At 41.0% G+C, this 26,761-nt stretch overlaps 1 protein-coding gene across 2 annotated transcripts; it reads right to left on the minus strand.

The window, feature by feature from the left end:
* Positions 1-449: 449 nt before the first annotated feature.
* Positions 450-26,631, minus strand: ESCO1 (establishment of sister chromatid cohesion N-acetyltransferase 1). Of its 2 annotated transcripts, XM_015855416.1 has the most exons (12): positions 26,538-26,631; positions 24,266-24,369; positions 23,876-24,074; positions 21,954-23,310; positions 21,342-21,453; positions 20,578-20,647; positions 19,453-19,567; positions 11,816-11,947; positions 4,445-4,534; positions 3,226-3,369; positions 2,767-2,954; positions 450-1,443 (listed from the first exon to the last, which is right to left on the minus strand). In XM_015855416.1, exons 3-12 carry the CDS (start codon positions 24,070-24,072, stop codon positions 1,296-1,298), a joined length of 2,553 nt encoding a protein of 850 aa, XP_015710902.1. In that variant the 5' UTR covers positions 24,073-24,074; positions 24,266-24,369; positions 26,538-26,631; the 3' UTR covers positions 450-1,295. The 2 variants fall into 2 exon arrangements, 1 of the variants encoding a protein (XP_015710902.1); XR_001553474.1 differs by lacking the exons at positions 450-1,443; positions 2,767-2,954 and adding an exon at positions 5,122-5,244 and having other exon boundaries at positions 3,352-3,369.
* Between the last annotated feature and the right edge of the window lie 130 nt (positions 26,632-26,761).

The raw sequence follows: 26,761 nt of genomic DNA on the forward strand, positions 1-26,761 counted from the left end.
ACACACCCGCTGGTCGCATCCTCTGTGGCCTGGCACTCTGTGCATCTCAGCTACTTTGGATTTCAGCACCCTGAGCGAAGGACATTCTAGAGGCAGCATTAGTTCTTTGCTTCAGCCCTAGACAAAGGTTAAGAAGATTCACAAATCAAAGCAAACCAGAAGTATGAATTTCAGTTCCTTCCCGCCTCCAGGTGGGCTTTAAGCCATTGGTCAAGGATGACATTATCACCTCTCATCAGCCCCTGAGCTTCACAGCAGGATGGTGCTGAGCCAGAGCTCCTGGGAACTGACCAGCAGCACCCACTGCCACTGCCCTGATTGCCAAAGGTGCAATTCTGACCCCAAGAGCACAGGGATTGTTTTTCATAGCCCCTGTCAAACCCACGGTGCTATGGTCCTGTTTCACATACAGAAGGATAAATACACAAAGGATTCATTCACACTCTGTATTAATGCAGAGTAACTTTAGAAAAAGCTATCAAGAATTTTATTTTTCCATCTATCTACATTATGTACAGGTCAAGAAAGGCCACAGCAGTTTTTCAACATACAAACCCTTTAAAAGAGGAGAGCTTTATGAAGGAGTGACAAGTAGCAAAGTGAAGTCCGCTAACAAAGGCATATACTCAGTACAGTACTGGACACTGGGCCCTGCCATCCACACTGCCCCTATTACTCTATGACTGACCTGGGCCAAAAAGGCCATTGGGTGTGGTTTGGTGCCAGGCTGCCCAGCAGTAGCAGAAAGGTGCACCCACCACCCACCAGCAGCCACAGGGGTCTCTGCCCAGCACAGCTGTGCAGGTGCTCCTGGCCCTGATGCTACAGAGCAGGGCTGGGGGCTCTGCCATGCGGGCAGCCTTCAGCTGCCTCACCTGGCGTGGGGAGATGGGTTCCCAGCTCCGCCCAGCACTGGTATATCACCACATTAGGAACTTCAGCTTGTACTCATCAGTGAGACTATAGTCTTTGCATTAGTTTACAGTCCACTATGAACAATTTTCTGCTGCATGTAAACATGACTAACTAGATAAAATACAATCATACTTCTGTAAAAGTTAATAAAATATCTTTTCTTTAAAAAAAAAACCAAAAACAAAAGCAAAACAAACCAACCCAAAAGTCAGCCTATTACTGCATTGTTTACAGTTTTAATAAAATAGTACAACCGTTTGGTTGTTACCAGTCCTGAGTTCACGGTAAGAAAAATGGCCCTGGCTTCTGCATAAGGTCCGTGCCCATCCATCCGTTCTGGCAGAGGTCTCCCAGCACAAACGGGGTTCCTTCAGGGGCAGCTAAACCTGCTGCTGCCCATTGAGGAAGTTGTACACCAGGAACTGCCCAGTGCCGCAGTACTGAGTCGCAAAGAGTTTGCCATCGGGCGTGGGGTCTGAGAACGCTATTTCTTCTTTACTTAAATACGAGCCATAGATGAAGTTGCTCCTGTTTCAAAGAGAGGTAGAAAGAAAAAGTGAGTTACCCTCAGAGAATAAGGTAAGGTTATTTATTTACACTATCAGGCCACAGATCATCAATTAGGAGGTGGGATGTTCCAAAGGAAGAAGCCTCGTTCTCTATGAGCTATCTGACTCCTCTTATCAAACAGCAAAAAGAAGCCCTCATTCTGGGAAGGTTTTCCCCTTCTAGAAGAATATTTTCTATGGGGCAATCTCTTCTGAGTTGCACTGAGTTCAGTTTTGGTGTTTGCTCTGAAATCTTTCCGGCTATTCAAAGGACAACCACCAGGAAGGGAAACAACAGCAACCTGTAAGGCAGGCTCCTCACTGAGGGGCTCGATAGGATTTCAAGTGCCAGTCTGAAATAAAACCCGTTTGATGTTTCTGATGGGAGCACAGCTTGGATTAATTTGGAACACCTAAAAACACAGCCTTAACACACCTCCTAATCAATATGCACTCAATAGTGATTATATGAAAAGGAAGATTCAATTCATTTGCTTCCTTATGAAGATATTCTACGAGTTCTGATCTTGCTTGAATAAACAAGGAAGTGGTCAAGGATAACGCTGTACTTTTCTGGATGGCTACATGAGAACTTGAGGAAAACAAGCCAGTGGGAGGCCAAGCGAGCACCAGGACGCAGCAAAAAGTGAGATGCAGCGTTTTGAACATTTGTTTAAACAGCAGCGTGAATATTTGAGTCCTTTTACGTATCCAGCACATAGTATGCAGTTGAAGCTGCTCCTCAGTACCTACTAAAGCCCCGTGGAAACTGAAAACCCCTCAGAACATTTGGTGAAGTTGAGCAAAGCTTTAAAAAAAATGAATCAGAAACTGAAACATGTGGCTGAAGTACAGCTGTAACCACTGACTGGGTGCCATCAAACGGCTGTGTGCGCTTCTTACCCTCTCATTTCCCCCTTCCTACCTGTAAGGATTGTGCCTTAGGCCAACACAGCATCACAGTCCTTAATGCTTGGAACCCCAAGCACTCAGCCCAAGGACAGTCTGATTTCCTGCACTCATAATTACCTGAGAGGAATTTACCCAAGCTCACCTGCAGGGCACTAGGCCAGCTTATCACAGCACTTAGATAAAAACCCCTTTCAAACACAAGATACTGCAGAATGCTGACGTTAGTTCCTGCACCCCACACTATACTGGAACTGTCAACCACACTCACCTCTATATTCCCAGGTACCACAGGAAACTTAAAAACCCGAGCTTGAAGCACAAAGTAACACAAGGGTGTCTTGGATTAAGTCCTAGAAAAGCCATATTACAAAGGGAACATCTTTATTATTACCTGAGACACTCTATCATCCGAGAAGCAATCTTCTTCCGCCGCATCATGCTGAACACCCATATTCGACTGATCCCACAGATAGCGGGCTCTGGGGAGGTTGAGCAGCACCATGCCTTCTGCCTTTCAAATATGACTTTTTCATTTTCTGAACTAATTTCTGGAACCTTCTCTTCTATCACTCTGTAGCCCTACAGGTGACATCAAAACATGTGTTACTTCATAACAGCATCATGACCAAATAAAGTAATTCTCGTGTGCCTCAGCTCAGAGTCAACTATACAAAAATGAATGGCTACATTTCAGAGCGATTTAACACCAAGAACCTTTCCCACCCCTCTCCCCATATAGGCTCAATGGCCAGTTCTGGGTTCAAAGGTAATTCTGTAGCTGCAGAACACCAGGATCACAGCTACCAAGCACCAGCTCTTACATACCGCCTTTCTCCACTCCATCACTTACCCACTGGATGTGTTCTGCAATTAAACAGCCAATAACTTTTTTGTCATTAGAAATAAAAAGAAGAGTTTTCGTTCTCGAGTAACACATGAGTGGGGCTTGCTGAAATCCCAAGTCGTTGTCTACCATTTCTCTAATTTCTTCAACCTGTCAAAATCAGTTTAAATGCTATGTAAGATATATGTATATATAATACACATCCTTACAAATATTCATAAAAACAGCTATACGGAAGCATGTTAAAGCATGCAGAACACTGAAAGCTACTCCAGAAGTAAGGATTATTCTAAGGCACGTACAACACGAGCCCACGTAACTGTTTCTTGTATAACGCTCAGCTGAAATAGGAATAGTAGACGACTCTACATCAGCTTTCAATAAGACCAGGCCCCAGTTATTAGGAGCTAACAGAATGCAGTGGACTCTGATACTTTACTCAGCGGATGAGGTCTATGCCAAACCACAGAAATGAGGTGGCCTCCCTCAGTGATGCATTAAAAGGCACCAGCTGCCTTAACGCACACTGCAGTTATGCACAGCACTGGATGTAATGGTGCTATGAGCGTATAAAGCTAGTGGCATTCTAATGAAAATTATGTACCACTTGTTTGCTCTGGAAGAACATCATGCACTCATGACCTTAAATGGCAGTACAGAGATCCTATTGGATACAGAGGGAAAAATTCCCTCCTTATGGACACTGAAGTACTGCAACAAAGTCTTGGGGAGTTATACAAAAAAGCCCAAAGAAACAAAAAGCCCACAGTGATAAAAGTGTTATAAAGTTATTGGATGCAGCATAACCAGAGCTAACCCTGCTTTGGACACAGGAATGGAAGAGATGACTTTGAGGCCACTATGTCTGTTTTTAGCCAATAATCATCTAGAGAATGGTGAAGGCTCTCATGCTGTGAAATACCATCAGCATGTTTCAGTTTGTTTAAACACAGCAGAACACTTTTATTACACAAAATATCTTGGCAGGCATTCAGCAGATACGTTACAGCCTTGCCTCCCCTCCAGCCCAGCCCCACCTCCCTGTGAGAGTCACGATGCAGGAGCAAGATCTTGGACCTCTTTGCGGAGGAGGCTGCAGAGCCACGGCAGCTTTGAGTCCAACCTCAACCGCTGCCAGCTAAGTTAACTAACGCTACACCCCCATCACTCATACCACAATAATCAAACGAAGTAAGATACACAAGTCCAGTCCTTTTCACCGTACCTTTTTAAGTGCATACTTCGGGTCATCAGGAAGAACCATTATTATCCTCCCATCAGGATACTCAGCCAAAATTCTCTCCTTTTTCCATCCCTAAATAAAACAAACATTTATCTAAACCAGATACAAGGTGTACTTTTACAAACAGCAAACATCATTGCTCTAGACACTGAACTTAGGCAGAGACTTCCAACTATTTAGCAGCTTGCTGTGCTAGCGAAGGAAACTTCAGCTAGCGTCTTAAAACGAACACAAGAGATATAACAGGATCTTATTTATGGTAGAATACAACAGCCTAACTACAACTAGAAAGGATTTATGGAAGCGTCTCATTTCCCAGCTAGACTTTTTCCCCCAAGGACTGCAGCGCACACGGAACTTTTAAATGGAAGCAGCACACTCTGCTCACACAACTGATCTCCACACCTACGTCATACTTATTTTCGAGTCCAGCCAATGGAAAAAACCCTACCGGTTCATCGAGAGATTTCTTTTTAACATAGTTACCTCCACAAATACACACTCAGTTGTAAAGTTTTGGCATGCGAAAGACCTCCAGGAGGTTCTAAGTGAACTGATTGGCATGCAGTTGCCCAAAATGTAAGGAATAATTTATTTTGTTATTGATCATAACTAATAAAGCCACAAGAAGGATACTATAAAAAAATTTTTATAACTACCTTCTAAGAATCTAATGGGGAAGGAGGCTACGTTGTGTGTATCTGAAGTATAAACATACTCAAAAAAATAGAGGTAATTAACTCTTCTTCAGATCCACACTGGTGGTGAATAATGAGCAGTACCTGCATGGAAAAAAACAAAACAAAAAAGCCACTTAAATCTAGTAAGATGGGACTGGTAGATATCAGAAATCAAGTTGCTTTGACGGGACCTAAAACACTGAATGCAAAAGTAACTTCAGCCAGTAGAAAGGCTGATCGACAAGTCTTACACAAAGCAACTGCAAATGAAAAAGCCTTGGAAGAAACAATATCGATGGAGTAATTCTCATTGCAATCCATAACTTCCCACAAAATAACATTCAGCTAAAGACCAAGCAATGCGATTTGGCACCAAATTAATGCCATGTACACTACCACCAAAAAAAAAAAAAAGACAAACTTTGGTGTTGTAACACTTGATCTGCACTTCAGATGCATCGTGCTGGTTTCAGCCCCTTGCCCCAAACATGATGTGAAGAGAATAACTTGAGCAACTCCCCTACTTGCCAGCAGTCCTGCAGCTACTGAGGTATAAGTCTTGCCCCCAGCAAGGCAACAGCAGCAACACAGACACCATTTAGATCCTGCCTGCCTTCCTGCTCTGCACTGCTTGCACTGGGTATCAACACAACCATTTGGATTTGTATTTATTGTGGTCTAAACATGATTCAGGTGAGCAAGCGTCATTTGTAGGACTGTGATGTGCACTTTGAGAGTGCTGGAAAAGGGGGACAAAAAATTTGGGCAAGGCTTATTATTCTCCAACCTCAGACAAGGAAAGCTACTGATTACCTACATTAAGCCACCTCTGAGCATCACTTAGGAGCTAAATAGCCCCATACAGCACCCAAAATATGTTGCAGGCCTCATGCAGAAAAATGCTCTCTATGTTTAAAGCTCAGGCATTCTGTCAACCTAATAGCCAGGATCTCCAGCAAAATGAAATCTGTTCAGAAACATTGTCTGCTATCGCCACTCTGCTGTTGTATGTTTAAGCAACAGCCTGTAAAGCAGAAGTCTAAATCTAATTCAGTCAAAATACAATAACTGTAAAGATAAAATTGCTCTCTAATACTCAGAGCTCATTACTGTTCACCTATTTATGTTCTTAAGTGATTGGTACTATATAGGAAGTAACCGCATTCATAGGAAGGGGACATTCTAAATTCAAGTAGTTTGGAATTGAAGCTGAAACGTATCTTTTAGATGGAGTTGTTCAAAACCTTTCTCCAAACACTGAGCTCATCTATGATTTCTAGTTCACCTGGTTTACATTAGAGAAGACACTTAAAACCCTGTGTTCCTGAAGCAGCTCCATGCATTTCACACAAACTAACATTTCATGCATCTCCTTTCTCAGCACCCATAGTTCTCAGCCTTAGGAAGGAAGGAACTGTGCTTCATATACAAATGACTAACAGAAAGATTTGTCACTAACACTGGACTGTAATGCAGGCACAGGGCAGCAATGTATTACCACAGTAAGAAACAAAAGCTTAGTGCCTGCTGTGTATTTTACAGTATTCTACTACAACGTCAGAAAATGCTTTTCCCTTCCCTTTTAACTGACATTACTTCAGGGCACTAAGACTTACTGCAGAACAAGACGCCCTGGCACTCCTGTACATTGCTTGCGATGAACTGAATGAAAAGGGAAGCTCTTGTTCTCACCAGGATACATGTTCTGCAAAGGCCTGGGGTAAAAGGGCGTGATTATGCCACTCCTCCCTGACACTAGGAAACTTTCTTAACAGCAGACGACCTATATGAGTAGCTGTAGCGTGGCACATATAACCTCAGCACCAAAGCTAGGCAGATGAGTGCTGCACAGAGCCCCACTAGTGCATAGTAACAGTTGCAATGCCCTCTTCCCTTCCATGTCACATCTATTTACCCCACAGGGACTCACAATGCTTTGAAAACGTGCCCTGAAAAACCACCTGATACTTCATGACGTTTCAAGCTATTCAATAACTTTTCCATCCAATTCAAACAAGGCTGAAGATTGCTTGTGCTTGTTTATTCGAGTATGACAGCAATAAAAGTACACAAGACAGAGACCAGAAAAAAGGACAACACAGCTGCTAGTCCATCAGGACAAAGTGATACGGACAGTAAGTACAGCTACACTGCAGCACACTGCCCTCACTGGATATGCGTGTGACAAGGTAGAACACAGGTGGAAAGATGGCTCCCAAAGCCCTGTGGCCCAAGTGTTCTGTGCTCAGTTCTACACACAGATCTGCTCAGAGTTTGATACTATCTGACACAGATTTGCTTTTAAAAACATACACTGGCAAACACAGTAAGACTGCTTCCTGTGCATTTCCTCGTGTTTTACAAGTTCTTAAGTACAAAGTATGACAGCAAACCTGGTATTTTTCCATATCTGTCAGTGCTGACTTGACTGTACACCCTCTTACCCAAATGAACACATATTGATCAAAAGTGGTGCTGTATTTTTCTTACACTATTTCTTCCCCCAAAACAATTAAGAGAGGGAGACTCTCATGGTTAATACTGTGTAATTCTAGATATCTTCACATAGAAAAGCACTGGTGGCATTTTCCCTTTAGTATGAAACATTACAATACTTCGCAGCAGAGAAATAGGCCCAGAGCATTCTACTTTCTGCCTCTTTCTTCAAGTCAGAGATACTCAGCCTCTCACAGAATCACAGAATGACCCGGGTTGGAAGGGACCTCAAGGATCATGTAGTTCCAACCCCCCTGCCTGGCAGGGCCACCAAACATACACCTTTACTAGATCAGGTTGCCCAGGGCCCCGTCCAACCTGGCCTTGAACACCTCCAAGGACGGGGCATCCACAACCTCCCTGGGCAGCCTGTTCCAGGGCCTAACCACTCTCCTAGTCGAGAACTTAACTCTAATTCTCCTTCAACTGTAACACAGAGAAGGGAGTTTTGACTACAGAATGCATGAAGATCACTGGATGCTGCTGTTCTAACACAGTTCACAAACTATTACAGGTTATCACAGGAGACTGCTAATGGTAAGAAGGAGGGAGTCAAGAGAAAATGACATAAAGCCGATCATCATCTTCAAGCCTGACAGCCTGTTAACCTCAGGTTCCAGGAAGTTGGTTGTTATGATCTGAAAATCCTAAGAACCTCAGAGACAAACTTGGTTGCTGTTCAGTAGAATACCTGCTTAAAACTTAGGCAGATTTAACATCAGCCCAAACAACAGCTCTTTCTGCTTTCTTGAGCTCTTAACTGAGACAATGGGCTAGAAACACAAACACTGCATCAGCTGCATTCACAGCATGCAGCCAAATCCACAGGCATTTCCTAACTTAAATATTTATCTTCACAACATAAAAACCTCATTAAAAATAATGTCTCTCTCAAAAAAAATATCTGTGCTGAAGTACGGAATTGATATATGTGGTGTCAGAGACAGCTAAACGTCTGCTTTTTCAAAACTGAAACTGAAATATCCATCCTCCAGTTTAGCACTGAAGTTAACAACTGCTATGTAATCGCTCAATGCAAGCACATGTTAGAATGGCGTATTTCTGCAGAGATTTTCAGATGTCTGAAACCAGAAGGATAGCGAGACGGATTCCTGCCTTGCTCTACAGCAGCACACCTCTTACACTGCTCCTGTTCAGTGCTGTCCCTGACCACCTTACCGTCTTGCTTTTTCAGTTTGCACCTTTCTGTTTAACAGCAAATATCACCCTTCAAGAAACCCATATAATTCCTTGCTAATCTTCTGTTCCCTAATCTTGAAAATACCATTAGGCTTGCCAAATTTTCTCTCTTTCCACATAAGGCCTGCAACTTCCTTGTTGTCTCTATTAGCCATCAGTGACACAATGAGCTCATGTCACCTCCTTGCCAGGCTGTCCTACCTCTTGAGGACATCATGGAACTTACTAGAGGTAAGAAAATAATCTTTTTAAAAAAAAAATTATGTTCTGTTGAAGACAGTAAATAACTTATTGTTTATATGCAGACTATCTTCTGGCTACTTGGTACTTAAAAAAAAGGCAAAAATAACCCACAAAGCAGCTGCATGGAGGTGGGCAAGCCACTAACAACAATGCCAATTTTCACAGCTCACAGTAACAGAAGCTCTACTATCATATACATACAGTCTTCTTGTGATTCTGTGAGATGAATCATCAACAGAAATACCAAGCACATAACAAGAGAAACTCAGTAGGGAGAAAGGCTGAGAATTATAGAATGTTTTGAGGCCTTCAAGATAATCTTGTTTTAACACCTCCCTCCAGACCAGGCTGCTCACAGCCCCATCCAGCCTGGCCTTGAATGCTTCCAGGGACAGGGCATCCACAACCTATCTAGGCAACCTGTTCCACTGTCTCACCACCCCCACAGTAAAGAATTTCTTCCTAACACATAGTCTAAATCTACCCTCTTCCAGTTCAAAGCCATTTCCCCTTATCCTGTTTCTACCTTCCTTCACACAAAGACTCTCCCCAGCTTACCTATAGGCCCCCTTCAGGTACTGGAAAAGTCATCTCAAGTCAGATCGGGACTGCATCATATGAGATGAAGAATGCTAATAACGAAAAGATGCTCCTAAAATATTTTAAAACAGCCTCCCAATCAACACCACACGTGTTAACAACATAAAGCCCACATTTGGAGTGCTAATGCAGTAACATCCAAGGTCAACCTGGGTTGAACTAAGATCTCCTCTGAAACACTCTAATTGCCTGACGGCACCATCACTTCAGTCAGGGAAAGGAATGTAGTTACAGGTTCAATACAATAACTACATGCAAGTCTTTAGAAACCAAGCATATGTCCTCCAAATCATCCTTTCAGAAATCCCCACTAGAAACCTCCCAGCGAAAGCAGGATAACAAGCAAGCATTCTTCTGGTATCTGGGCAACAAAGAATTAGTAAGGAGAGACTTAGTGTACTAATTCACTGGCAAGAAGGCTTATCTACAATTCTAATTATTTTCAAAGAGGAGGTGAAGGCGTTTCTGTCATGAACATTACCTCTCTACAATCAACAAACCACCAACTATGGTCAAATGATTAGCGCTAGAGATGTATCTACTCAGCAAGGCAGAAAACTGAGTCAGTCACATTTTCCATGAGGAAAAAACGCCAGAGGGGAATTTAAAGACTCAGAGAGACCTTCCTTCGCGTCTTACCCTACACAGTTTCTGTTACAGAATACCCAGCTACATCATCACTCTGTAGTCATCTGTCGTGAAATTTAACTAAGTCCTAACATTTCAGAAATACAAATGTTCACTTGCTGAACTGACAATGCAAACCATTTGCTTAAATACAAACTGTGTGAAGCTGTAACAAGGTGCCCAGCAGCAGAAAGAAGAGTAAGTATGCCTTTAATTTGACTTAAACCTTCCCTAACTTCAGTTATTTACAACTGCTGTAAGGCAGTCTGCTCTTTCACTTCTTATATACAAGTAAGAAATTTCAGCTCTTTCAATCTCTGAAATATCTGATTCCAAACTTCAGTGCAGCTTCCTATCTCTGTGTGAACCTAGCAGCTTTAAATATCTACTGAACTCATATGCCAGCTTCTGCTCGAAAGAACTAACACTTTCTAGTGACTTATCTTTACATCGCTGCTAACACTTAAAATAAATCTTAAAATACTTGGGAACATGGGAGGGAAGGCAAATAGGAGTAAAATGAGAAAACACTTCTCATCCTACAAGGTAGTGCCCCATAGCAGAAGAAATCTTTCAAGATGTCTCCATTATTCAGCAAAAACTAACCAAGAGCAGAACAAGTGCCACAACCATCTACCAGGCAGCTTCAAACACTACCAACGAAGGTATATTTTTGTGTTTATGAATCATGGAATAATTGAGCTCGAGATTTAAAAGCAGCCCATACTGCCATTTGGTACGTACATGAAATGAATTGGTGGCCTCAGTTCAGTTATCCTGGAGGTCTTATCTACTCGAGTGTAGAGTACTGAAGGTAACATGTGTGATAAAGAAAAACAGACTCTGGGGATTCTGTTCTGGATTTCAGACATGTGAACAGATATTTCCTATGGGTCTTGTAATATCAGCTACTGAGAAATAGCTGATTTTACAGCGGCAGAAAAATTGCACAAAATTTTTGTATCCCAGTTTGAATATGAGAGATATTTAGCTATAGCAAACAGAACAGACCTACTGAATAACAGCTGGAATTTAAACTTAATTACTATTGCACTATAAATTTGGTAAGGTTTCAAAACACTGTGATGTTCTATCAACTGGACTGTGAGGCAGTAATGTAATTAAGAAAAAGCAATTTAGAAGTCACCTAACATTACACAATTACAAAAATAGTTAGATCTGTTCCTGACAATTAATCCAACCACTGCAAGCAGAAACCTGTATTAAGCACTCTCAAAACAGTGACATTATTTTGTTTTCCTATCACCACCACATCCCCACCTCCCACAAGTCAGGAACTGCAAAAGAAAGAATATAATGCAAATGCAACATCACTATTCTAGTGAATGCCTTCATAAGTGGCATACAGCCTGTCTGCTATGGCTTTTGAAACCATTCATTTCCAACAGTGGATTCACAGCCTGTTGTGATATTAATCTATTCAAACATGACAGCGCAGTATGAATTTTAAATAGTACACAGCAAGTAAAAGATAATATTTTCTTACCACATATTTTACAGCACTTATGAACTGGTTATGAAAGAGTAGGTGTTGGGTTTCATCCTCTGGATTTGATGCAGTATAAAGCATTCCACAAATATTACAAGAAATAGCACCAAATCTCTTCTGTCCTGCATCCTATCGAAGAAAAAGAAAGAAAGAAAAGTCATGTCAATTCCAAGCACAGAAAATATAACAGAGCTTTCAATTCATCGGAAATGCCTTCATAACAGTATAAAGGATCTTCTATACACACCCAATACAAAGGCTAAAATTGAGTGAAACACAAGAAATAGTAAATAATTCGAATTTCATCTTTTGAAAACCCACGCAGCCTTAAAGGGACGTGCAATACCTATCATTAAAACACTATCACTATTAAAATTAGGTTTCATCCTTCCTATGTTATGAACAATGGACTTCTTTTTCTATTTAAAAAACTCAACTTCCTTTGTTACCCTACTTGCAGTAAATATGATCATTTCTTCACACATACTAAACCACATTCAGACCCACACTATTCAGCATGCACTACAGTTCTGTAGCTATAATACGAATGGAAGATCATACAGCTTTACTTGTAACCCCTTGTGCTTCTTGACCTTCCAAATCTACAACCAAGCGTTTTCTAATTAAGGGCACCACTCAGTGCAGATTGCTTTGGGATTTATTCATCCAGGTGCAACATGTTACAAAGTAATTGTATGCTCTGGTACATATGATATTCTGTAAAGAAATTGATGTTTGTGCACAGATTGAAAGTACTCAATTTGTCAGAAAATATATCACCCATATTTGTTTTTATAATAGCTTCTAATACATTCACAGCCAAAAGGTCTACTTCACAGAGAAAAACGTGTTACAATGCAAAAGTGTTGATCAGATACTTCTCACTCCTTCCATCTTGAAAGATACTCTGAAGCCAGCCTAAGAGCTGCATGCCAGCCCAGTTCTCCAAGTGAGAGCAACTTATTTCCAGCAGTCACTAGAGAAATCTGACACATAGGTATCAGTTTCTTTCCAAGAAGAGATTACAGGTACAACTGCTTTGGTCACACAGACCCAGAACTGAACTTCTCTTGAAGAGCACATGTGAGGAAGTCAGCCAGAAGAGAGAAGGTGAGTCTGACATCGTGTGCCAGTTCATGCATTCATATCATATACAGACAAACAGAAATACACTACTTTGATGAAGGAAAGAGATGCATCCTGAGGTTAGATTCACAAAGTCAGGACAAGATGAAGTTTCTGCAGGTGTAAAAAGTGAATTCAATACATTTCATTCTACCTGCAGACTTCCCATAAGGAAGCAACATATACTAAAGAAGGTCCCCATCCAGACACCAAAAAACGCTCAAGGGCTTATCTATGAAGGAAAAGGCAGATCAGCAGGAAGGACGCACAGTGATTATCTTAAAATGAACCAACTGAGCCAAATCTAATTGCTAGATGAGGATGGAGAACATACTCCCCATGTCTTGGGTACAGCGAGTGAAGAGGGAGTCTATGCTGGTCTCTGAAGTACACTTAAGAAAAAAAGTAGATTAGAAAATCTGTTACCTAAAGTAACCCCTCAAATATCAGTACTGCAATGAAACAATTTCTGTTCAATTTGCTGAGGAATTGAAGGTATTGAAGCCAAAACACCTATCTGACGCCAAAACCAAGCAAATAATAAAATAACTACATAGGATGCCATCAACAATGAGGGACTAGAAAATCCTCAAAGCTGCCAAGCTCCTTAGCTTGTACCACCATAAAATATATGTAAATATACATACTGGTTTGGCAGCATTGCCACATTTGATAGTTTGTCTCCCTTAGCTGCCGCTGGTATCACTTTGATACGCACACAGTTGCATCAGTGCATGACAAACAAACAGGTTAATGCTATAAATCTGCTACGTGAACATCAGAAAAACACAGTATAGCACCTACAGCAATCTTCTGAACTCCGTAGCCTCCACAAATGCTGGCTCTATTTTCCTATTTTTACTGTTATTTATTTTAGCAAATACTTAGCAGTGTTCTGAGGGTAATGATGGTGATAGCCTTTTTTGTAACTGAAAGAGGGTTTCAGATGCACACTGCAGGACATAACGCTCCAAGGGAGGAAAAGAAAAAAGCTTTGTAGATCCATATAGTACAAAACTAGGACACGGAAAATGAAGTTAGGAGTTATGAAGAATCCATTTTGCACTTAAAGGAAACATCTAGAGAATCTGGCTATTTTTAACCTTATGCCATTGCAAAAGTAAAAGGGGAGAGGGCATGCAGCAAGAGATAAGAAGTGCTCCCAAACAGCACTGCATTCAAGGTCACCAGTACTGCCTAATAGGAAGACAAACAAACAAATCAGCATTACGCATCATGCTGGAGAGTAAATGAAACCCTTAATAACTTGGATGTGGGGAATTAAAAACAGACAAACAAAAAACCCAACAAACAAAACCCAACATGCTTCCGCAATCTAATTACAGTATTTATTTATTTAGGTTTATCTTGCATTAACTTCAAATTGATGGGCTTCAGTCTTGTCAGCCAACACTGGATTCTAGAAACTGGACAATAAACTGATGACTATTGTGGGGAACCTGCTTTAGAAGGGGGGTTGGACTCGATGATCTCTTGATGTCCCTTCCAACCCCTGCAATTCTGATTTTGTGACTTGCCAGAACTAGAAAAATGTGTCAGAGCTCAAAGAGAGGCTTCATATCAGAACAGCATTTAAGAAAATTTCTGGTTGCAGGAAGAAAAATAAGTTGTTCTATATAAATTATGATTTTCCAAACAGTAATAATAAAGAGCAGGGATACTTCTACTTCCAAATGAGATTCTGCAGGTGTAGATGGCAGTTAAGCATTCCCGATATATCAGCTAATCCTCATTAATGAAAGTAAAGGATATGTGAGAGGCACCGGTTTTCTAGGCTAACTGTAATTGAACGTTGCAGCAATGTTGTCTCATTCTCCAGAAGGATTTCTTAAATCTGTGTTAGACAGAAAGAAAAGTCTTACCAATATCTTCCTTGAGAAGATGCATGTCTGCTGATCCTCCATGTGTGGAATAGGGAGCCCTGCAAGCAAAAAAGGCATTTGGTGCCTCTGTAGGAGATGAAAAGGGGCCTTTTTTATTCTTCCCTCTCTCTTCAGGCACAGATCTGGTCACCTCTTTCTTTATTACCTAGTGTGTGTTAGAGCAAGATTATTTTTTCCCCTCGTCTTCTCATGGAGCAAAGAATATAACCCAGCCATAAAACAGGCTGGAAAGGAAATACAGTGGAGAAGAACAGGAAGCAACAACACAAAGATTTTTGGGCTCCCCACAGCAAATGAAAACATCAAAGAATGCCATTTCAACAAAAGATGCATTCAAGACAGAAGCTGATGGGTGGATCCACTTGGATGGGAGGATCAGAAGACACGGCCTAACTCAGAAACAAGTTTCACTTGGAAATGGAACTGCTGTGTATGGCATTTACAATAATAAATACAAAGTTAAAAACCAGCTCTGCACAATCCATTCTCAACCCATGTGAAAACGCAACTCAAATGTATCACAGAGTGCCCTGATGGCAGCAGCCTTTGTGCTTGACTTCCCAAATCAGGTCACAGAATCACAGAATTGTAGGGGTTGGAAGGGACCTCTAGAGATCATCGAGTCCAACCCCCCTGCCAAAGCAGGCTCTCTACACCACGTCACACAGGTAGGCGTCCAGGCGGGTCTTGAATATCTCCAGAGAAGGAGACTCCACCACCTCCCTGGGCAGCCTGTTCCAGTGCTGTTCCAGGTCACAGCTACCTCAGGGAACACTCTTCAAAACTCTCAGGACAAAGGATGCTAAACACCTGAATCTGCTCGAGGAGGCTGGGCTTTGCTGCTGGAGCAGAAATGAGAAGGAATAACAATGAGACAGTGACCACTACAGTCCCATGAGGGGCAGAGCTGTCCCAAAGGGTAAGATTTAAATGAGAAATAAGGGAGAGTCACTGCTCTTATCTTTACTCAGTCCCCTCTCACACATTCACACAGCAACCACTGCCTTGTTCTCACTCAGACTGCATGACATAGACAGCATGTAACTAATGAGAACAACACAATATTGACCCAAAAACATTCTCCATTTCTTCAGAAAAACTGACAACTGGACTGTTCCAGTTTAAGGAAGAAATCTGCTGTTTAAATGCCTGTTTTACAAGTTTCTTCAAGCTAATGAGAAATCAATTCTACACTTATTTTTATTATTTCCATCAAGGATTGTGGTTTCAACTTCAACAACAACATCTATTTCAGTCAAACTGAAAATTATGTCCAAGTTCAAACAAAATGTAAGGAATATTTCAAGTGTGACATCCAAATGCATAAAGTGAATTAAGCTACACACCACTTCCATACAGGGCATCAGAACCAAAGCACCTTTCATCAAGCAATCCTGATCCATGCATTTACTGACACTCAAGATCATCTACAAGTCTTCAGACTTGTTCCTATCCAGACATCTCTCAGATCATTAGAATGGAAGAAGCAGCTCTACAATGCTATACTATTACCATTTTGATTATGTGTTTTCACTGTTTAATCACTGTACACGTTACTCTTTAAAACTAGTGAGCACAATTTTCAACAGATTAGCTTTATTTGCAGAGGAATGTGTGTCCTTAGTGGCAAAAAATGGAAGAAAAGCTGTGAGGTACAGCGATACCACTCAGAACGTTCTTTTGTAGCATTATCATTTCATACTTTTATGGTCAAAATTTTGTTCTAGATGTGGCAGGAAATCAGAATCTTACAAGACGACAACAGATGACTTTCCTTGTCTTGGATGCAAAGCAAGATCTCATGCAAGCTGACAACACCTGCTTTGCACATTTACATTTCCTTTAACTTCTGAAACTGAAAGAACAGATGATTTCATATTCAAATAAAAGAAAAAAGTGCATCATTCTGTAGAAGTTTCAGTTTAGAACTTCACTCTACCTGTACGGTACAGCTCACAGATATTCAAAACACACTACTTCTCTAAACACTATGTTGGGGAGTTGGAACATAACATATTTTGGGGCTCAATCTGACCCTCCTGTAGAAGAACAGAGGTTCCTAGCTCAGAACCTACCTCAATGCACATCACATGAGTAGCACTGTTTTTCATCACTCCTTGTTTTACAAAGAGCTGCAACATTAGATTCCCTTTTCAGCTTAAAATCACTTGGAAGATCCCTGCTTTTTAGGATGTGTAAGACAAGCAAATCTGAGGAACACGGAAACAACTCATCCTGTCTTAGCTCTGCCTTTATACAACAATGATGTCATGTTCGAAAGCTGCTCAGATGACTAGATGATGTACACCAAGAAAAAGAATGTTGCAAGTACAGCTAGTAAATATTGCTTCTACAAATGGAAGTCATATTATTTTACTTCTTGCAATTAAAGAGCCTTAAAGCTTGTTAAGAATTTTATACTAAAATATATATATATATATATATATACATACAGAGAGAGAGAGAGAGAAAATTAATTTGGGAGAAGAAGGAAGATAATATACATCCTTAAGGACTGAGTACGAAAAATAAGCCACGTTGTAGAAGACAATGACTAGCTTCATCATACCACCACCTCCCCAAACATTTAGAATACATAGATGATATTTTTAACATCTCAAATTCTGAACCTCAAGGTAGTTAAAAGGCAGCTCTCAGGCATTTACTTACTATAAGGTGTAAGAAACTGTGAGTTAAACGTTCCCTGCTCTGAATAAAAGCAGGACTTCTCATGTTTGCTCAAATGAAAGAATGGGACTGCTTCACTATTCTTAGAGGACTGCTGAAGAAGTCCATAAGAACCTTTGAAACCATCCCGATAAGAACAACAAAAAACAATTCACAGAACCAATTCCTCCCAGATCTCTTAGAGCTCTTCAGCCATTCAGGATGAACACTTAAGAAATTCACCATGGATTTGCAAAACAGAACTATTACCTTCAAAAAGAACTGTAGTTTATTAGATGTCTTTAATTCCATTCTTTTGAGTATTTGTATGAACTAAACCTGTGCTTCAGAGGCCCATTCAGCAATTCTTTCACCCCCAGCAGGTGCTAGCACAAACTATCGCTGACATAACTTTGTCTTGTCTCCACAGTAACTAATGTCAATTTTACAGGGTGGCATAACAAATATTTGAGCCCTCAGTGTGTTTTGATAGTGCTAAAAGAGTATCAAAATGCTACGTTCCCAGCGCTTTCATGGTAAAGCAAACTACAGGCATTATCAAAACGCTCTTTCAAGAGAATTAAAAAAAAATTCAACTCCAAACACAGTAAAATTGAAGTGAATTAGGCTCGTATGAAGTGATAAAACCAAAACATATTAGATGGCCTGAAGCTGCTGTTTGCAAGTAAGCAGCATATTTTGTTTTTAAATGGGCACTTTCCAGAAATACTTACAGAAAACAAGAACTAGGTCTCTCTCATTTCTCCTACTGCTCTTCAGAGGTGATCATTCTTTATAATCTAAAACTTTGCTGGGTTAAATAGCTTACAACTTTTACTTGAATATCTGGTGAAAAAATTACTCCCTGCAGTAGCTAAGCAGCAAGTTATTTCTTCTTGTCAAAGGTCCTAAGTAACTCAGTCACACTCTATTAACTGCATAACTAAAAAATATGTAAGATACACTGCAGCGACGAGGAATACTCTACAGTTCTTTCTATATAGCTATTTAATGACTCTCATTAACTTTGTTGGTAAAATGATTTTTAAATAGGCAATAGCCAAACTACTTAAGTAAATGTTAGTTATTGTTCATAATATACTATTTTACGCTGTTTACCATTCTGTGACTAGGCATCCAAGCATCTAGATGTGTGTCACTTAGGCAAATGAAGGATATACTTATCAAATCACTTCTCAGAAGTTCTGCTTTTGAAATATCAAAGCATTCAGGGTTCAGCTGGTTCTATTTTGGTTAATACCTATTAATACCTATACTTCCTATGTATAATCTATACATTATATGAAAAATACTGCAATTTAGCCGTAACATCAATGCCATATGAGAGGGTTAATCTCATTGAGAAGCATCCCACAGACTCCTTCCAAATGCTCTGGCTTCCCTTCCCTCAGCAGCTTCCCAGATTTTGATTTCCCAATGCTTCTGTAATGTACTATGGTGAAAATCAGTGTGTTTACATAAAAAAAAATAAAATACATTTGTTCCAATACAAAGAGTTTGTCTCAGAACCTTGTGTTCTTGAATGATGCAGGAATAAAACCATTCATATTGATCTCACACACATCTACCACATGCAAACCCCCAATGCATCTGAAATATAAGGAAACTTAGTTTTTGCACATAAGCAAATGCACATTCATTATCCCTATAGCAAATGAATTTATACCGAGCAGTCAGTCTTCTCAAAGCAGTAGATTTTTTCTAACAAGAATCAGTTTTAAATGTAAGTCACTCAGCTACCACTTCCTCTAAAAACACCAGACGACCATTTACCAAGGGCTCAATTCTAATAAATCATTAACAATAGCAGTACGTACAAGTAAGGATTTTTACTCTTGCTCTTAAAAACACAGCACTGTTAATTCAAAAGGAATTTGTTTGAGGAAGTATAAACCTTACTAAAGGGGCGTTACTTACTATGATCAGCTGCTTTTCACCATCTTTTCCTGCTTCTTTTAGCTTCTGAATATGCTCCTCAGATGGTAGCAAGTTACTGCACTTTGACGTTAATGCAGGATTTGTCAATGGAACCCTAGAATTACAAATATATTTCATGCTAAAAAGGAACTGCTGTCTGGAAAGACACTTAAAACCATTGTGATTAGTATAACTAAGCCTTATAAGGATGCAAATGTAAGTTTCAATCTCCAAAACATTCCCCTATACGCTTTAGCTTGCAAACCAGATAGAAAAGAGGGGAAATAAGAGGACTAACTAAAAATACAGTTTGTGTCTAAACCAATTACAAGGTGTTTTTTCTTAGAATTAAAAAAAAAAAAAAAAAAAAAAGTGGAATTTCTCATCAGGTAGGATAGATTATTCACATCTATTAACAGAATGGAGACATTTTCAGAGCATGAAGGATGGTGCCTAATGCTATTCATTTCCCACACAAGGTTTAGATTACTTGTTACAGGTATCATGTGTCAGGCTGCTGAAGCAAACCCTGTAAATATTGCCACAAATTCCAGAGAGCTACATAAAACAGATAACATAAATCTCTCAAACTCAGTTCAGACTTACTGCTGTCAGTCAGGGGAGATGGGAAGGAGGGAGAGGAGAAGGAGGAAAAAGGGCACTGAACTGTAGTTTTACAGCAATCATACGAAAATCTCAAATTAAGTCCTCTTTCCCTTAGCTGGGAAAACCACATACACAAAAACCATCCTAATTTAAGGATTAGGAAATCCTCCCAAAAGTAGACAAAAAAGTCCAGTAAGCAAAAATCACATAGTAATCCCAACTAATGTACTTTCTCTTAGTCTCCTCCTCAAGTCAGGTGATTATTAGAAATGTTTGCCTGACTTTGCTGAACCCTACTTTAAAATAGTACAGTTGCTTACAAGCACTTCCTTGACTTTCTTAACAGTACAAAAATATCCTTTAATAACTAGATAAAATAGAAGTCTATTTTTATTTAATAAAAATAAGAAGCAAGGCATTTGAAATTGGAAGTTGAGGCTAGGAGAACAGACTTATAATAAAAACGGTTGTAACTCTAAGAAAGGTTAGAGTCATTCCATAGCCTATGAAATACTATACCTGTTCTCAGTTTCAGAAGTTTGATTTGTAGATGAAGTGTGTGTCAACTGCTTGGGAGCCAAACCTACAACTAAACAAAGATTATCATTTCATTAGAAAGTTGTTCAAATTTCCTTTGTAGCTGACTACACAGCATGTTCTTTTAAACACTAACTAAAACTAATTAAGTTAAAGATAATGCTGCAGTTTGCTCATAATCAATGAAGAGATGCAACTTTTGAGGCAGTATTCAAGTGTTTCACCACATATACTTAAATATCTAATAAAATGGGAGAGCAATTGCACAATTCATAATTTGGTCTAGACCAAGCACAACAAATTAGAAGAGAAATGCAGATATGTGTGCAAAGGAAGTGGTAACCAATAGAGCATACTTAACAAAAAGAGACGCAAAAGAAGAATCCAATCAAAAAACTAAAGGTTTATTAATTTATTACATGTAAAAGGTTATTTGTGCTTGCTTATGGATAAGTTGACACTTCGCTTACGCTAAAATGGGGCACATTAAAGCATTAAAACATTTACACATAAAGCACAAAGAAGTGCCAGAAGTAGAGCTGGGAAGAAAACCAGATACTACTTCTCACTTCAGAACCCTCGGATAAAACCACATTTGCTGCTATTAACACGGTTATAGCATTAGGTGCAAAGATACATTAAAACCTTCAGTGAACAGTTCCAGTTCTGGAAGTTTGGCTCCGTGAAACATCTGTCTGGAAGGAAACTGATCAGAAAAAGTAGAAAAGTTGTTAGTAAGCAATTACCTTGTGGATCGCATTCTCCAGGCTCTTTTTTTAATTGTTTTGATGGTTTAGGTGCTGTAAGATGTTTTACTGGAGAGCTTTCTGGACTTGATTCCAATCTTAATTTGAAGTTCTAAATAAAACACAGACAATTAGATTTAAATTAAAAAAGCAAACAACTATTTAATGCTTCTAATACATTATCAAAGCCATCCAGTTAACTCAGCATTAACGTCTTGAATGCAGCGCCAATCATACTTTAAGTAGACAAAATGCTTAGGCAGTCCACACTGAAGTAGAGAACAGTCCTCCTACTCCATTTCTTTTAATACATCTTTTCAGAACAGCTTAAGATGTCAAGAAGCATCCAGATGAATCCGTACAACCTTTGGCTGCAGCAGGAGACTTTTAACCACCCACATTTAATTGGGAGAATGAACAGATCAATTTTCCAGTTTACTGTCATTTCATCTATGATAACACATCAGCAACAGCCCTTTAGCACGTCTGAAAATGTAAGTTACTGTAAAATAAAGTCATTGTTAAAACAAACCTTCTGAGTAGGGCATTCTCAGAAAACAAAACAGACTCAGAACACCCTCCCCACCACATACTGTAAGTAAAATGACTTACCTCATCAGGTCGTGGCTCAGAGAAATGTTTTGTCAAGTTACGCAACAAACCATTTTCCGCACCACTTTTCATGACTTGTTTCATTTCTAACGCCACTTCTTTGCTTCCGGCTCTTTCCGATAAAGGATCTGACTTATCCTGCACACAAGTTGCACTTTCATTCTCAGACAGTCTTGTCACTGGCAGCTGGCCTTCCGCCTTAGAATGTTGTGCTTCTGCAGCTATTTGACTTGCCTCTGAAACTTCCGGGAAATTTTTTAACAAAGAAAGCTTGGGGGCATTAACAGAATTTAAGTTAGCCTGCTTCATGTTATTAGCTTTCAGTAATTTAATTTTGGTCCATTTAGAGTTTTTGTTTGAGGAGTTACTTCTACCATTCAAAGTACACTTAACAGGCATTCCTTTTTTGCTAGGGAAAAAACGTTTGCACTGAGTACTTGGAGCAGGCTCTTTCTGAGTAAGCATTTCACTTTGTTGCAGCTGTACTTCAGAATGCTTTTCTTCTTCTATTTTACTACATTCAGCATTAGCAGAATCTTTTTTCACCTCCACCGTATCTGACTCAATTTCACCTGCAATTTCTTCACAAAGTTCAAGGATGCTCACCCTTTTGGATTTCACATCACCCTCCTGTTGATCAGCTACTTTTGTTTCACTCACAGACGGCTGTGAAACCTTGTTTGGTTTTACATTGCCTTTTATGTTCTGGTGCACTTGTTGCTTTTCCTTAGTTATCGTCTTAGAATTTGGCTTTGGAGAATCTGCCTTCACTTTCTTTGTGCTGTTAAGAATTGGAGATACAGGGTCTTTTTGGTCTTTCTTAACTTCCTCAAGGCCATCATGAGGACATAATGACGAGTCTTGAAGGCTTTTTGAATTATCATTTTTCTTGTCTGCCTTACACTTCTTCTCTTTTGGAGAGCTGGTCACTTGTGTCTCTTTATCTTCCTTTGCATTGTTTGACTTTATTTTGGTGTTTTTCTGTTCTGCTTTCTCCCCAGCAGGTTTAAGCACTTTCGCTGCAACATTATGAGCAGGTCTTTTTGCCTGGCTACTCTGTTTCACATCCAAAGCTTTTTCTTCTTTAACTTCTCTGCTTCTGAGGGATCTTGCAGGCTCTTCCACATGTGTTAGCTGCTGCAGCCTCTGTGATCTCCTCGCACCAAGCTCACTTGAAGCAGTTATGCATTTTGACTTAGGAATTTCTTGCACAGGTTTTTTCTGGCACACCTCTTTACTTTTTGTAGACTTCGGCTGCTGCTGGACCTTTTTATCAGGTACTACTTTACTATTTGAGTTGAATCCCGATGATCTTGTAGTCATGCGTGTTCCTAGTTCAGATTCATTGGTGTTGACACTGAAATATTCAAATAATTATTTTTCAGCAGCCAGAAAAATCAATTTGTCATTAAAACCTTCACATTCCTACTAACCTCTGCATCTGATTTGTTGTTTTTTCCCCTCTTCTTTATAAATAAGAAATTATATATCTCTAATGCTTTTAGAATCACTTTCTCTAGAATCTGTCTAAAGAGACATCACTTCTACCCGGTTACTCTTAAGTGCAGTGCTCAATGCATTTTATGTACTGCAAGACTGAGCCACAAACTCCACATGAATGCCTTCCAACATTTGTAGCAGATCTTAATTGTTGATACTTGTAGCTTTTAAATGAAGTATCAGCTTTATTTTCCCTTCAAAACCCCTTCCTGGAGGAATCTTTCTGGATTTCAAGACACTAAAATGGTTCCAGATAAAGATCATGTAGAAGATATCAAAATGATTTAAAGCTGGTTGCCCCACTAGTAATATTTAACTATTTTAACCACCTTTAACTCCAATTCTCTCTCTTTATACTGTTTCTGCACTAATTCAGTCTAGGAAGAAAATGTAGATTAACTACATATTGTTTTATCACTGACCTGTTTGATTTGACAGAGGTTCTGAGTACAGTTTTCTCCTGCACCGCACACTGATTGGAGTTCGATTTATTTGAGGCATGTTTTGTATCTGACACCTCTTTCTCCTTCTTTGCTGACGATGGTCTGCTGTTCTTGTCCAGCCTGGGACGTTTAGCAGATGGCTCTACTAACGCAGACTTCCTTTTCTGAGCTGCCATTTCTGTAAGACACAACAATTGATTCAGCTTTCAAAATCTTTGTCAGCTGTTACAATAGAATCAAAGATTTGCCCCTTTTACAAAATAAAGTAACTGATATTCACTTTTCCTTTCAGAGGCAGGCCATGCTAACTATGTTCAGAGAGCAAATCATCAAAGCAACTTCAAATCAAACTACATTTATTTTACTTACAGGTTTTTACAAGAGGCAATTGATGTTTAGGCCAAAGTAACTGATCACGGTGTGCCAAGAGCATTCCTTACGTATATGCTTGCGAACAAGACGTTTCATGACACCTAGAAAACAAACACAAATGTTCGCATAGCACTTAAATCAAGTCAGCACATTATTAAGTTTCTTCTCAGACTCTCAGTTGGAGTCTGCCACTACAGAACTTTAAGGACATCAGCAACTGTCTACAACTTTTCAATCTAATACCAATTATGCGACGGTTCAGAGACAGAAAGTCTAGGAAGTGGCATTTTTGAGACATTTGCCCTGGGCATTAAAGATGACGATGCCTCCTGAAACAATGTTAAAGATGCAGCAGTTAATAAGCGCTAGAGTCTAAAAACTAACAGATTCCCGGTGAAGTCATCCCGGGCTCTTTTACATCTGTGGCTTGTGCAGCTTTTAAGTTCTCTTATCCAAAGGTGCCATTTTAAGCAATAATTGTTCAGTAAACGTATAATCACCTCTCTAAAAAATTGAGGCTGCTGGAAAACACAGTGCTCAGAACTTCCCTGCCACCTTTTTAGGTCAACATGTATCCATTAATTTTTGCCGAGGGCAGCCAGACAATTTTCTAAAAGAGGATTCTACTAATTTTCAAGCGTTAACTCATCCGATGTAAAATGGCAGATTTTAAAGTCAAACATGAACTTCACAATTACCAGCTATACAGCACTGGTTAGATACTTCATTACAGCACAACTTCAGTCAGCCTTCCAGCACTGACAAACACACGGCTTTTCCTAGCAATTTGGAAGAAACATTAAGCAACTTTTAATAACCATTCAACATCCAAACAGAAAAGAGCTATATATTCTTTCCAGTATTTCACACTGACAATTGTCCTTAACCCCATTTTCACTTCCCCACTCCCTTGTGAGGCCAACTCTAAACATGCAAGATGAACGATGCTCAAATTCAAACAGCCACCAATGATGTTTTCTGACTTTCTGATTTTAAGAAGCCGTGTGACCAGCAACATACATTTGAAGTGTCATTAAAGAACATATATAGGGAAATAAAAACTCTAATAGCACTTCACATATTGCAGTATTCTCGTATTGATTCTCATCCAGGTTGGATGGGGCCCTCAGCAGTCTGATCTAGTAGCTGGCAACCATGTCCATGGTAGGGGCTTGATGGTCCCTTCCAACCTAAGCCACTTTGTGATTCTATTTCCATGCCTCTCCCTAAGAAGCAGAAAGCAGAGCCTTGCTAATAGTGAACATACAAAAATTACCAGTCAAGAGATGTGCTACTGCCAGTTTACAACTGTACTCAAGATGAAAACACCAGGCACAAAGGCCAAAAGAGGCTGTGGGCCCACGTTCTCTTAGTTGAGAGAACGCCACTGGCTGCCAGCATTTGAGATCACAGTGACACACACACCGTGCAGCCAGCCAGACCTTCCTGGTGCTTTCCAGCCACTCTGGGCCACAAGACAGGGCACACTCAAGGAAAACTTTCAAGACTAAAACACAAACTGTGACCCTTCCCTTGCCGGGACTGTTTTTCAGGACGCTGACAAATCATTTTCCTACCACAAAGAGCTTCTTAACAGCCAATCCCTCCCTCCTAATGCCGTTGGCAGCTGGGCAAGGACCTGCCAGCTCTTCAGCTCCTGCTCTGAAGAAGTCCCTCTGGTACAAAGCCAGGTTAGGAGGAGAAGGGAAGGCGCTGAAGATACGCGAGAACAAACTATGCGACGACCAAAGCTTTCGGTACACGAAGTGGAGGAGAGCCCAGCGACGCCGTAGAACCCACAGAGCCGTAGAATCCCTGAAGCAAGAAAGAGCCCTCGGGTTTCGACAAGCCGCTGGGGGAGGGGTTGGGGACACCTGCCTGACAGGGCCGGGCTGGCACACGGACCTCGGAACTCCACCGAAAGGCCAAGGGAAGGCCTCGGAGCGGGCCCGGTGCCGCCCCACGGCCACAGCGTCGCCCGAGTGGGACCGGCCGGAGCCCCACGGGCGGCCATCCCCGCGGAGCCAGCAGGGGCTGAGGGGAACGGCCAAGCGCGGCCGGGCCCGACGGCAGCCGGCACCGCCCGCTCGCCCCCGCCACGATCTCGGGGCTCCGCGGCCGGCGGCAGGGCCGGGCCGACAGGCCCGAGGCGGGGAGAAGGCACGGCTGGGCGAAGGGCTGCCAGACACACGGAGCCGAAGGGAGCCACTGGCAGGCGGCAGCCGGTACCCGCGGGTGGCACAGACCCCCGGTCCCCCCGCCCGCTTACCTCGCTCCAGGGCAGGGACGCGCGGCAGCGCTGAGCCGCCCTCCGCACCGGGCTGCCAGCTGCGGGAGCGGGGCGGGGGGAGCGCGGGGCGGAGCGGGGCGGAGCAACGAGAGCTCACATCCGGGCATGGCCGCCGGGAGGGAAGGAGACTGCGTAGTAGGGAGGCGCCTTGAGGCGGGCGGGGGGGCTGGGGTCGAGTGATGGCGGCGTGTGAGGTTGGGAGG

The sequence above is a fragment of the Coturnix japonica genome, chromosome 2 (assembly GCF_001577835.2).
Source record: "Coturnix japonica isolate 7356 chromosome 2, Coturnix japonica 2.1, whole genome shotgun sequence".
Lineage (NCBI taxonomy): Eukaryota > Metazoa > Chordata > Aves > Galliformes > Phasianidae > Coturnix > Coturnix japonica.

What these genes read in the sequence shown, in the direction of transcription:
- ESCO1 (XM_015855416.1), bottom strand. Translation starts at nt 24,072, where the DNA reads ATGGCAGCTCAGAAAAGGAAGTCTGCGTTAGTAGAGCCATCTGCTAAA. An exon ending in GTGAAAAGCAGCTGATCATA is followed by an intron (nt 11,948 to 19,452) that starts GTAAGTAACGCC and finishes TTTCTTCGATAG; the next exon opens with GATGCAGGACAGAAGAGATT. An exon ending in CGAAGTATGCACTTAAAAAG is followed by an intron (nt 3,370 to 4,444) that starts GTACGGTGAAAA and finishes TGATTTTGACAG; the next exon opens with GTTGAAGAAATTAGAGAAAT.